The sequence below is a fragment of the Podarcis bocagei genome, assembly GCF_964188305.1.
Source record: "Podarcis bocagei genome assembly, chromosome: 8".
NCBI lineage: Eukaryota > Metazoa > Chordata > Lepidosauria > Squamata > Lacertidae > Podarcis > Podarcis bocagei.
Window position 1 is genome coordinate 82378063 of NC_138133.1, and position 12267 is coordinate 82390329.

Below are 12267 nucleotides of genomic sequence, written 5' to 3' on the forward strand. Positions count from 1 at the left end.
AGGTAAAGTCACTCACAAAAAGATCGCTATGGATCGAAACAGCACCACAGAAAAAGCTCTGTCTTCCCTTCCAGAGATCATACAATGCTGGAAGGGGGGGGGGCAGGGCATGAATCAGTTTTAGGACAGTGTATGGGGTGGGGTGGAGACGCTCCTTCAGGTATACTGGGCCAAGGCCGTTTAAGGCTTTCAAGGTCACCACCAACACTTTGAATTGTGCTTGGAAACGTACTGGGAGCCAATGTAGGTCTTTCAGGACAGGTGTTATATGGTCTCTGGCCACTCCCAGTCACCAGTCTTGCTGCCGCATTCTGGATTAAGATGGCTCCAGATGCAGACATCAACATCTCCAGGTAGAGTTGGAGCAAGCTTGCAAGCTTCCTATCTGAAACACTAGAGAGTCACTACCAGCTTGCATTAAGTAACACTGGACTAGATGGACCAGTGGTCTGACTCAATATATAAAGCAGCAGATTAAAGCCAGTGAAAGGCATTATCTGTAGTTGCAGGAAAATACTAGGACAGTTTCCACCAGAACCATGTCATCGCTCGGAGATTTCCTACAGCTGGGTTTTCCCCTTGTCATGCGAATATGAAACCTGATGTGTCTCTTGGTCTGGGAAATATTAAACCAGAGCTTTCCCAAGTGACACACTTTTTAGACGTGCATCATTTTGCGACACAGTAATTCAGTTTTACTAGCAAACCAGAGGTTAAGCCAGCCCCCTTTCCATCGGGCAACATACCTACACACTAGTGTCACAGCACACAGTTTGGAAAGCTCTGTGTTAAGCTAACAGGGGGAGCAGGATCAGTGCACATTCCACACAAGGATCCAAGGCCATCTTGGAAGGATTGCAAGTTCAGTGGGCCCTGAATCTCTATTGCACTAACTATTCAGTAATGTAAGCCACAAAGATCCAATTGGCACATGGTCTTTCGTTCTGAATTATTGGGATTGTGCTCCTGGATCCAAAGGTAAAGGTAAAGGGACCCCTGACCGTTAGGTCCAGTCGTGACTAACCCGGGTTGCGGCGCTCATCTCGCTTTATTGGCCACGGGAGCCAGCGTACAGCTTCCGGGTCATGTGGCCAGCATGACTAAGCCGCTTCTGGCAAACCAGAGCAGCACACGGAAACACCGTTTACCTTCCCGCTGGAAGGTATTTATCTACTTGCACTTTGACGTGCTTTCGAACTGCTAGGTTGGCAGGAGCAGGGACTGAGCAACAGGAGCTCACCCCGTCGCGGGGATTCGAACCGCCGACCTTCTGATCGGCAAGTCCTAGGCTCTGTGGTTTAACCCATATGGCAGTTGTATGCATTGTGCTGTTACCCGTTCTCATTTTTTGCTGATTCATTTGAGTCCTGTGACCCCAGCGCTTTTCGCATGTGATGCTTCTCCAGATCTGTCCTTTTTTCCTAAGTGGCTGGGGAAAACACTCTCATGCTGCTTGGAGGGAAACCAAGGAAGAAATCTCAGGTGGGAGTGGGCCAACTCAATGGCCCTTGTGAAACAAAATGTGCGTCATTAGCCTACTTTAGTGCCCAGTCTTCCACTTCGTAGCTGAAGGTATCTGAGCAGCATCAGCTATAAAAGCTTGGTCCAAAAGAGTGGGCTGAGCGAGATCCCTCTACCTGCTCAGAGGGGCTCAGTCTTACTGTCCCCCACAATGGGGCCCTTACTTCTCGTCACTCTGCTTTGCTTTGTTAATACAGCATCTGCCGACCTCTTTGGTAAGTGATGATTCCCTCATTTCTTTGCTTACAGGTGTCTCTTGATTTTAGAAAAATAGGAACGCAAGCTTTGCCTTTCCCTATTCAAAAGCTGGACTGGTGGATGGGCGACTTGTGTTTGGCTGGTGGCGAGAGCTTGGTTTGAATTCCCCAGTGCTAATAATAATAATAATAATAATTTATTATTTATACCCCTCCCATCTGGCAGGGTTTCCCCAGCCACTCTGGGCGGCTTCCAACAAAACACTAAAATACAATAACCTATTAAACATTCCTTCCAGTAGCACCTTAAAGACCAACTAAGTTAGTTCTTGGTATGAGCTTTCATGTGCATGCACACTTCTTCAGATACACACTGAAGAAGTGTGCATCTGAAGAAGTGTGCATGCACACGAAAGCTCATACCAAGAACTAACTTAGTTGGTCTTTAAGGTGCTACTGGAAGGAATTTTTTTATTTTGACTATGGCAGACCAACACGGCTACCTATCTGTAACTATTAAACATTAAAAGCTTCCCTAAACAGGGCTGCCTTCAAATGTCTTCTAAACGTTTGGTAGTTATTTTTCTCTTTGACATCTGATGGGAGGGCGTTCCACAGGGCAGGCGCCACCACCGAGAAGGCCCACTGCCTGGTTCCCTGTAACTTGGCTTCTCGTAGCAAGGGATCGCCAGAAGGCCCTCGGTGCTGGACCTCAGCATCCGGGCAGAATGATTGGGGTGGAGACGCTCCTTCAGATATACTGGACCGAGGCCGTTTAGGGCTTTAAAGGTCAACACCAACACTTTGAATTGTGCTCGGAAACGTACTGGGAGCCAGTGTAGGTCTTTCAAGACAGGTGTTATATGGTCTTGGCGGCCGCTCCCAGTCACCAGTCTAGCTGCTGCATTCTGGATTAGTTGTAGTTTCTAAGAATGCCTTTTAGCTGAAAATATGGAAATTAAATGTGACATAGGCATGAGCGTCGCTTCAAACACCCGGATCATATAGGTTTTGTGTTTGAATTAAAAGTACAGAGATATAATAAGAAATCAATCGAATCAAAAATTAAAAAAGGAGTGGAAATGTTTTGATGAATATATGGCAAAACATTGCTCAAAAAAGAGAGATATTGTTAGTATGCCTAGATTAAAATGTGAAGTACTGGATGGAAGAAAATTTAGCAAGGCAAGATAAGAATATATTGACGATTTGAGAAGATTGTAGAATGCAAAGATTATTGTAAATTGTATAATGTGGAGGAAATCGAGAGGGGGCAGAGGGAAGTGGGAAGAAGGAGAAAAGAATAATATGGTGGATTGAGGAAAAAGAAATGTAAATATATGGGGGGATGGGGAGGAAATAGTGTTGGCTTTGGAATATCTGTATTGTAATGTAATATGTAAAAACCAATTAAAAAAAAAGAAGTACAGAGATAGCAAAAGCCATTTTAAGTATAGACTTGTAGAAAAGGATATTAGATATGAAGATTGCTGAGAAGCTGCTACTGTGAGCCCAAGTTCTTGGGGACAGTGTAGAAAGTAAGTACACTTAACCTACATTTTCCTAATTATTTGTGTATTGTTGTATACCAAGAACTGCATCAATTGCATGTTTGACACTGATGAGAATTGTAGGGTTCATAGAATCATAGAATCATAGAGTTGGAAGAGACCACAAGGGCCATCGAGTCCAACCCCCTGCCAAGCAGGAAACACCATCAGAGCACTCCTGACATATGGTTGCAAGAGACCACATGGGTCACCTAATCCAGTGCAGGAATAGCAGCTAAAGAATCCTTGACAGATGGCCACCCAACCTGTTTAAAAACCTCCAGTGAAGGGGAGTCTACAACCTCCCAAGGGAGTCCATTCCATGGTCAAACAGCTCTTACTCTCAGAAAGTTTTTCCTGATGTTTACTTAGAATCTCCTTTATTCCAACCTGAAGCCATTAGTTCGAGTCCTACCCTCCAGAACAGGAGAAAACAAGCCTGCTCCACCTTCCATGTTACCGTAATAATAATAATAATAATAATAATAATAATAATAATAATAATAATAATAATAATTTTTTTTTATACACCGCCCTCCCCTGCCAAGACTCAGGGCGGCTAACAACCGATATAAAAACAAATTGATTGAAAAACAACTTAAAAAACAAGATTAAAATACAACACTAAAACATTAAAATGCAGCCTCATTTCAATGGAAAAACTTTTTTGGGGGATGAAAAGGTCAAATCTTCACCAAGGCTAACTATCCAGACTGGTCCTACATGGGCCAGAAAAAAGCCAGGGAAGTCCCCAAACAGGAGTTCCATTACAGGAGGAGAAAGGACCATAGCAGTCAAAGTGGGTTTGCAGGAATTGTAATGTCTCCATTACAAAAGTCCACGGATGCAGAAGACAATGTATTTTGAGAAATGGAATAGCCAGATGGACTTGCTACTGCCGTTGGTTGGTTTCCTGCTTGGCAGGGGGTTGGACTCGATGGCCCTTGTGGTCTCTTCCAACTCTATGATTCTATGATTCTATGGTCCACTTTTCCAGGGAAGGCAGAAGGAAAGGTTAGGACTGGAACAGGTACAGCAAAGATGAAGAACCTGTGATCATCAATGTCACAGGTGTGAGATTTTGATCAGCTCCGGCCCATCTGGAGCTGGTACAGGCTCGTCTTATCTTGAGCCCAAGCAGAGTGTAGTCCAGCAACGAAAGGATAAGCAGGTAAATGTGCTACATGCTAAGTTTATTTACAAGCTATGCTGAGAGCATACAAACATCCATCCTGCCTCTGTGAGAGCAGTGAAGCAACTCCTCCCGACACAAAGAAACCGAGAGAACACTGAAAAACAGGAAACCAGTGTACGTCACATCCAGTCTCCCATTCCCGTGGGAACCCAACAGTAACTCTGACTGTGGAATGTAAACATTGTCTTGTGACAAGCATTTGCTGCTCAGTGAAGAAAGTAGAAACCAACAACAGGTTCATGTGTCATCAGCTCCACGCAGCAGTCAATGGTCAAGGATGATGAGAGCTGTGGTCCGACAACATCTGAACAGCCACAGGTTCTCAATCCCTGTCATTTGAAGGCATAGAAACTACGTCCTTTGTGGGATAAGGCCATCTTTCAACCGGCCATAGGAAAAGGATGTGGAAAACTGGCCCACCAGATGTTACTGGGAGTCCAACTCCCTACACCCCCAATTACTGGCCATGCTGACTAGCGTTGATGGGGTTTGGCATGCACCAAAATCTGGAGAGCCACAGGTTCCCCATTCCTGCTGTAGGATGATGGGCAAAAGATGTAACAGCTCTATTGGAATGAAGTTGGAATCAGCTGCCCCAATAATTGTGCACATTCTTCCTGCATTCAGAGTACCAGGCAGAAAGCCAACCGCTTCGCCCATGTGAGCTTCGAAGGGCAAAGGCCTTTCAAGAAGGCGAAGACTATGTCCCTCAGTGCTTGGAAGATGGCCAGTTCAGGTAATGAGCTTATAGTATGATGAGACGTTTCAGGCAGGAAGACGATGACGCTGAGTCCCAATATAAGGGTGTTAAGATGAAAAATAGTACCTGATTAGTCTCACCATGGCCTGATGAATATCAGGTTGTGGTGACATAGAGGCAGAATGTTGCACTGGTGGCCTTGGTGTTGTAGAGCACTATCCCTGCCGAAATATGAGATGTCCCATCTGTATTGGCATTCTGCCGGCATTTGAACATGCACCTGTTTACATGTGTACATAGGTGTTCCCTTGATCACTCTACACGAGTCTCTTGCCTTAATCACTGTGCTCTTTTAATGGGAATGTTTTACTGCATGTTTTGATTGTGGATGCTTATATGTTAATGATTTTACATTATTGTTTTATTGTATTTCTATTTTAATAACTGCACATTTTTAATTACCGTTGTGCAATTGGTTTTTATATTTTGCAAGCTGCTTAGAAGTCTATTTTGGCATTAAGCAGTGTATAAATGAATGAATGAAATGAAAGAATGAAGACTAAACCTGTGTTCAAATCATGCGCTTTGCCATTGACCCATGGCCCCATTTCCCAGCCTAGCATGCCAAGGTTTATCACCTAGGTCTGGTGCACATGAACAGTAGAAAGGTGGTAGAATCCCCATCCTGAGACGGAAGTGCAGATTGTGTCACACGGGGCTACTGGTAGGAGATGCCATTTTTAATAAAAGAGTTCTACAGTAAAATAAAATCCCAAGAGTAATGCATCTCCAGTCATACCAAGGAGAGAGGTTTTATCCTGGCTTCCTTCTTGCTGTGCTAGTTCCCTACTTGCGACGAGCCTTGCGTTTTTACATTCGGAAACATTATTCCCTGCCGCCTGCATTGCAAAGTGGTGCAGCCTATTCTACCACTTTAAGGACTCTACCACATACAGGACTCTACCACGTAGTTGGCACCTGCTGCCTTGTTTTCCTCAGCCCCTCTTACATTTGTCCATAGGATGCAGGAGGGTTCCACTAAGGCTGTAGTGTGGCCAGGTAAGTTTTTGGAAGGTGTTTGATCATCATCATCGTTGTTGTTGTTTAGTCATTTAGTCGTTTAGTCGTGTCTGACTCTTCGTGACCCCATGGACCAGAGCACGCCAGGCACTCCTGTCTTCCACTGCCTCCCGCAGTTTGGTCAAACTCATGCTGGTAGCTTCGAGAACACTGTCCAACCATCTCGTCCTCTGTCGTCCCCTTCTCCTCGTGCCCTCCATCTTTCCCAACATCAGGGTCTTTTCCAGGGAGCCTTCTCTTCTCATGAGGTGGCCAAAGTATTGGAGCCTCAGCTTCACGATCTGTCCTTCCAGTGAGCACTGAGCTGATTTCCTTAAGAATGGAGAGGTTTGATCTTCTTGCAGTCCATGGGACTCTCAAGAGTCTCCTCCAGCGCCATAATTCAAAAGCATCAATTCTTCGGTGATCAGCCTTCTTTATGGTTCAGCTCTCACTTCCATACATCACTACTGGGAAAACTCCATGGACAAAGACAACAGGCATATCATCATCATCATAATAATTTATTATTATTTATACTGTGCCCATCTGGCTGGGCGGCATCCAACAGAATAAGACTTCAAACATTAAGAACTTCCCTAAACTTCAAACATTAAAAACTTGGTGACAGCTCTTGGGCTCATCTGCAGTGATGAAGCTTGAGAACCTCTGATGGGCAGCTATTACTGCCTGGTGACACTGGAAATCTATCAATTGTCCACCAGGAACATCCAGTGCAAGAAGAAAGATACTTCCTGCTGGTGTGTAGATGGCAACGGAGCTGAAATAGCAGGGAGCAAGCAGACTGGATCCTCAGTAACTTGTAAGTAAACCATGCCAGGTTTAATTCTCTTTATTTTCACAAGTGCCTTGCTTGGCTCCTCTTCAGCCACACCAACAGTGATGCAAAGGGCATTTTTGGCTGGCCAAGCTTGGATATGGGGAAAAAGGCTTCCTGTTTGAAGTCCAAATGGCACAGGGGGCACTTTTGTCCAAAAACAGGGCAATCCTGTTTTCCTAGGGACGGGTGGCAACCCTACTTCCAAGGGCCACATGGCCACTCCTGACAATAAGGACAATTTGGGGATGGTATCTCAAAGCCTGGAAATACCCCAGATTTAATGACGTTTCTTCCCTGCCATAGGTTTATCCTTCTGCCAGCTGCAGAAGCAGCAGATCCTGCTTGGTCGAGTTGTCAACGGCAGCACAGCTTCCTACATCCCACAATGTCTGGATTCCGGTGACTTTGACCCCATACAATGTGACTCTGGCCTGGGTCAGTGCTGGTGTGTGGATTCTGAAGGGATGGAGGTTTATGGCACGAGGCAGAGAGGGAAGCCTAAGCGATGTAAGTCGTGTTCTGTTAAAATGGGATCGTCCATTTATTCCACCTTCCTTCCTTCCTTCCTTCCTTCCTTCCTTCCTTCCTTCCTTCCTTCCTTCCTTCCTTCCTTCCTTCCTTCCTTCCTTCCCAGCCAGCCATTATTCATAGCAGAATCAAGATTTTAAACAGAGGTCATCCCAGTTTGCAGCGCAGTATGGGGTGTTAGGAAGGGACGCGGGTGGCACTGTGGGTTAAACCACAGAGCCTAGGACTTGCCGATCAGAAGGTCGGCGGTTCGAATTCAGGGTGAGCTCCCGTTGCTCGGTCCCAGCTCCTGCCAACCTAGCAGTTCAAAAGCACGTCAGAGTGCAAGTAGATAAATAGGTACCGCTCAAGTGGGAAGGTAAACGGCTTTTCTGTGCGCTGCTTTGGTTCGCCAGAAGCGGCTTAGTCATGCTGGCCACATGACCCGGAAGCTGTACGCCGGCTCCCTCGGCCAGTAAAGTGAGATGAGCACTACAACCCCAGAGTCAGTCACAACTGGACCTAATGGTGCAACTCCTGCAGCCAAGCTGGTGCACAATGTATTGTCCTGCTTTCCTTTGAAAAACGTCAGTGAGGACGAGAGGGGGGTCTTGTTATCTGGGCAGCCCAGGACCTCCAGACACGCTGCCCAGGCTTGCGTCCCAAAAAGGAGATGTACTCCACTGGCTCTCGAGACAGACAGATGGCAAGAACAAGAATTCTGTAGTAATGAGATGAAATCTGCAAGAGTGTTTTCCCCTCCCACAAAGACTCCCTTGTACTAAAGTGACGTCTCAGCAAACCCCTATGCCTTTTGCTTGCCAGGCCCTAGGAAATGTGAGATCCGAGACCGCCGCATCCTGCACAACGTCGGAGAAAAGAGCCCGCCCCAGTGTTCAGCTGACGGAGAATTCCTGCCTGTCCAGTGCAAGTTTATCAACACAACGGACAGGATGGTCTTTGACCTTGTTCACCATTTTAGCAGGTAGGAGTAAAAGACATGCTGTTACTTTAGTAAATATGGGAAGGCATTCTAGCCCTCATGGTTGGTCTGTGACCAAGAAGAGCCTGAGTGTTGTGGGAGAGATGGCACACCTTTCCAGGGCTGGGACATTGGTGGAAAGAAAGAACATGAGATGCTGGGACTGGTGGAAAATGCAGTTAAGGAATGAGAACTTGAGCTCCTCCTCCTGTTGCTGTTGGACTTGTTGTTGTTGTTGTTTAGTCGTTTAGTCGTGTCTGACACTTCGTGACCCCAGAGACCAGAGCACGCCAGGCACTCCTGTCTTCCACTGCCTCCCGCAGTTTGGTCAAACTCATGTTCGTAGCTTCAAGAACACTGTCCAACCATCTCGTCCTCTGTCGTCCCCTTCTCCTTGTGCCCTCCATCCTTCCCAACATCAGGGTCTTTTCCAGGGAGTCTTCTCTTCTCATGAGGTGGCCAAAGTCTTGGAGCCTCAGCTTCAGGATCTGTCCTTCCAGTGAGCACTCAGGGCTGGTTTCCTTAAGAATGGATAGGTTTGATCTTGCAGTCCATGGGACTCTCAAGAGTCTCCTCCAGCACAATAATTCTGTTGGACTAGAACTCCCATTATCCCCAACAATTGGCCTTGCTGGTTGGGGCAGATGGGAGCCCAAGAACCTCAATGAACTCAGCAGAGCTCTTTCACTCAACGGCACAGAGAAAATATTTTAAAAGTGACAGATGACACTAGAGGGCAGGAAAGCCTTAAATGTTGCAGCCACCACGGCTGGCTGAATGAAGTTGATCTTTCTAATCAATCCAAACTGGGGGGAAACCGAAGAAATGAATTGCTCTTTCAGCAACTGTAGAAGACCTCAGGACCAGCATTATGGGAGATGAGTTTCTTTGAATGTGCCAGCTGCAGTGAGGAAGAGAGCGAGGTTTGCAATAACCCCCAAAAGATTAAATTGCTCAGATGGTGTTCTCTAGCTATTGAGATTCCACAACCAGACAATTCTTATTATTAATCTTTATTCATTTTCTTTAGCCTAAGGCGTTACAAAAGATAAAATAAAACAAAATGAAATGCATTATGCATTTTAAATAATTATGAAAACCAGATATTCCATCAGATAAGGGTTTGCTCCCCTGGAGAATTTAACTTAACACCTCCAAAAACTTTTATCCCTAAATTTGCTGGTCTAAAGGCAGAATAGGCACTTTTTTAGAGGTGTAAGGAAGACCTGCCTCCTAATAAAAAGTTAATCAAATAACCACTCAATCTCCCAACTGAGAAATGTAAATCTTTCAATGAGAATGCTGCTAAATCCTCATAGATTGGGCAAACCAGTAAGTAGTGGGGCAAATCTTCAGGTGCATTGCTACCAAACTCTCTGTTCATACAGGATCTGGCGATCGTGTCCTTCAAAGCTCACGTTCATTTACTTCCCAAGATGGATCCTTGAAGGTTTAGCATGTCTGACCAACCCAAATCTAGTATCTTAACGCTATTTCCCCCTCAAAATCAGATGGGGAGTGGAAGTGTTACGAGGGTTTGCTATGTCACCTGTGATGCATGTTGATTTTCCTTTTAGATTCCCAGAAGCGTTCTTGACATTCAGATCCTTCAGCCGCATGTTCCCAGAAGTCTCTGGGTACTGTTACTGCGCTGACAGTCTAGGGCGAGAGCTGGAGGATACTGGTAGGTGTTTGCTGAATCCGGTCTTTTGCTGAATACAAAATTTCGCACAATCATTTGACATGCGGCAAATGCCCATTATTCAAAATGGCTGGAGAGAAAGTCAAATTCGACTTTGGAACTCTGGTGTGTGTTTGTGTGTGTGTGTGTGTGTGTGTGTGTGTGTGTGTGTGTGGCAAAATTCAGATCTCCACAGCCAAAAATTTCAGCACTAACACCTCAAACCTGCTCCCTCCCCCGCCAACTTGACTAAGAAGAACAAAATGTTAATGTCTCAGAGTTCAGATTTTAGAATCTTCCTGTGGTTGTTTTCTAATTGCGCATGCTGAAATTTTTCTTTCTTTATATAATGCTTTAAATTGGCATAGCCAGGTGGTTGTGCCATGAAATCAATACATACAATGCAATGCAGGTTTACATATAAACTTTAAGTCTCAAGAACAATATTCTATACAGATGCATGAAACCAAGAACATTGAATATAGTTAAGCGTCAGTCAGAAAAGGCTTGGGTTAAAAAAAAAAAGACTTTTAGCATGTGCCAAATTTGTACAGTTTTGTTGCTTTTCTTATAAACATGGGTTATTATGGGATGCACCCAGCACAGTGTGAGCAATGGGGTGTTTTTTTCTGCTCCTTCCCCAAAATCTGCTCTGGAGGGGCCCCCAGCCTTCTATAGGGGAATTTGATGGTGTGGGAGCTAGAGAAGAACAGGGAGCTCTGTTGTGCAAATGAAGCTTTATAAAAGAGAACAACAGATTTTGTTTTAGGCATGTTACCTTCATGGTTGGTTGGTTTTTTTGTGGAGGGGGGCAATATCTCAGCACATGATCCGGTACTTACAATACTATTTCCCTTTCCAGGTCTAGAAATGCTACTTGAGAATGTTTATGACACTATTTTTGCATCGCTGGAGCCTGTTCCCTCTTTCGCTGAAACCAGCATGTACAGGATCCTGCAGAGACGCTTTCTGGGAGTTCAATTGGCTACAGCTGGCAGATTCAGATGTATGTAGCACCTAAGACTGCAAGGCGTGGTAACTTGAACTAAATTTAAACAAAGGGAGTCAATCTGAAGCCCTCCAGATGCTGCTAAATGATGATGATGATGATGATGATGATGATGATGATGATAATAATAATAATAATAATAATAATAATGATAATAATTAATAATTAATAATAATAATTTATTATTTATTATTTATACCCTGCCCATCTGGGTGAGCCTCCCCAGCCACTCTGGGCGGCTCCCAATCTATTGTTAAAAACACTACAGCATTTAATATTAAAAAGTTCCCTAAACAGGGCTGCCTTCAGATGTCTTTTAAAGATAAGATAGCTGCTTATTTCCTTCACATCTGAAGGGAGGGCGTTCCACATGGTGGGCGCCACCACCGAGAAGGCCTTCTGTCTGGTTCCCTGTAACCTCACTTCTCACAATGAGGGGGAACCGCCAGAAGGTCCTTGGAGCTGGATCTCAGTGTCCGGGCTGAATGATGGAGGTGGAGACGCTCCTTCGGGTATACTGGACCGAGGCCGTTTAGGGCTTTAAAGGTCAGCACCAACACTTTGAATTGTGCTTGGAAACATACTGGGAGCCAATTCAGATCTCTCAGTACCGGTGTTATATGGTCTCGGCGGCCGCTCCCAGTCACCAGTCTAGCTGCCGCATTCTGGATTAATTGCAGTTTCCGGGTCACCTTCAAAGTTTGCCTCACGTAGAGCGCATTGCAATAGTCCAAGCGGGAGATAACTAGAGCACGCACCACTCTGGCGAGACAGTCTGCGGGCAGGTAGGGTCTCAGACTGCGTACCAGGTGGAGCTGGTAGACAGCTGCCCTGGGCACAGAATTAACTTACAACAGAATTAATCTACAACAGGACTACAACAGCTCCTGTCTTCCCTGGCCATTGGCTGTGCTGATGGGGGCTGTAGTCAGCAGGACCAGGAAGGGTATATTGTTCGCTGTCCACTAGGAGATGAAGTATTGACACATGGTCTTTGGCAGGTGGCTATTTATGCATCTCCAGAA

The 12267-nt window shown here is 45.3% G+C and overlaps 1 protein-coding gene across 1 annotated transcript in view; it reads left to right on the plus strand.

Annotated features, from left to right (window-relative positions):
• The first annotated feature begins 1530 nt into the window (after positions 1-1530).
• The window catches only part of TG (thyroglobulin), a 178058-nt gene continuing 167321 nt past the window's right edge, over positions 1531-12267 (plus strand). Inside the window, exons 1-7 of the mRNA XM_081206080.1 lie at positions 1531-1736; positions 5091-5199; positions 6948-7045; positions 7367-7570; positions 8396-8555; positions 10130-10236; positions 11096-11239. Of these exons, the coding sequence (XP_081062206.1) occupies positions 1673-1736; positions 5091-5199; positions 6948-7045; positions 7367-7570; positions 8396-8555; positions 10130-10236; positions 11096-11239 (886 nt within the window). The 5' untranslated portion in view covers positions 1531-1672. The remainder of the gene's footprint in view (positions 1737-5090; positions 5200-6947; positions 7046-7366; positions 7571-8395; positions 8556-10129; positions 10237-11095; positions 11240-12267) is intronic.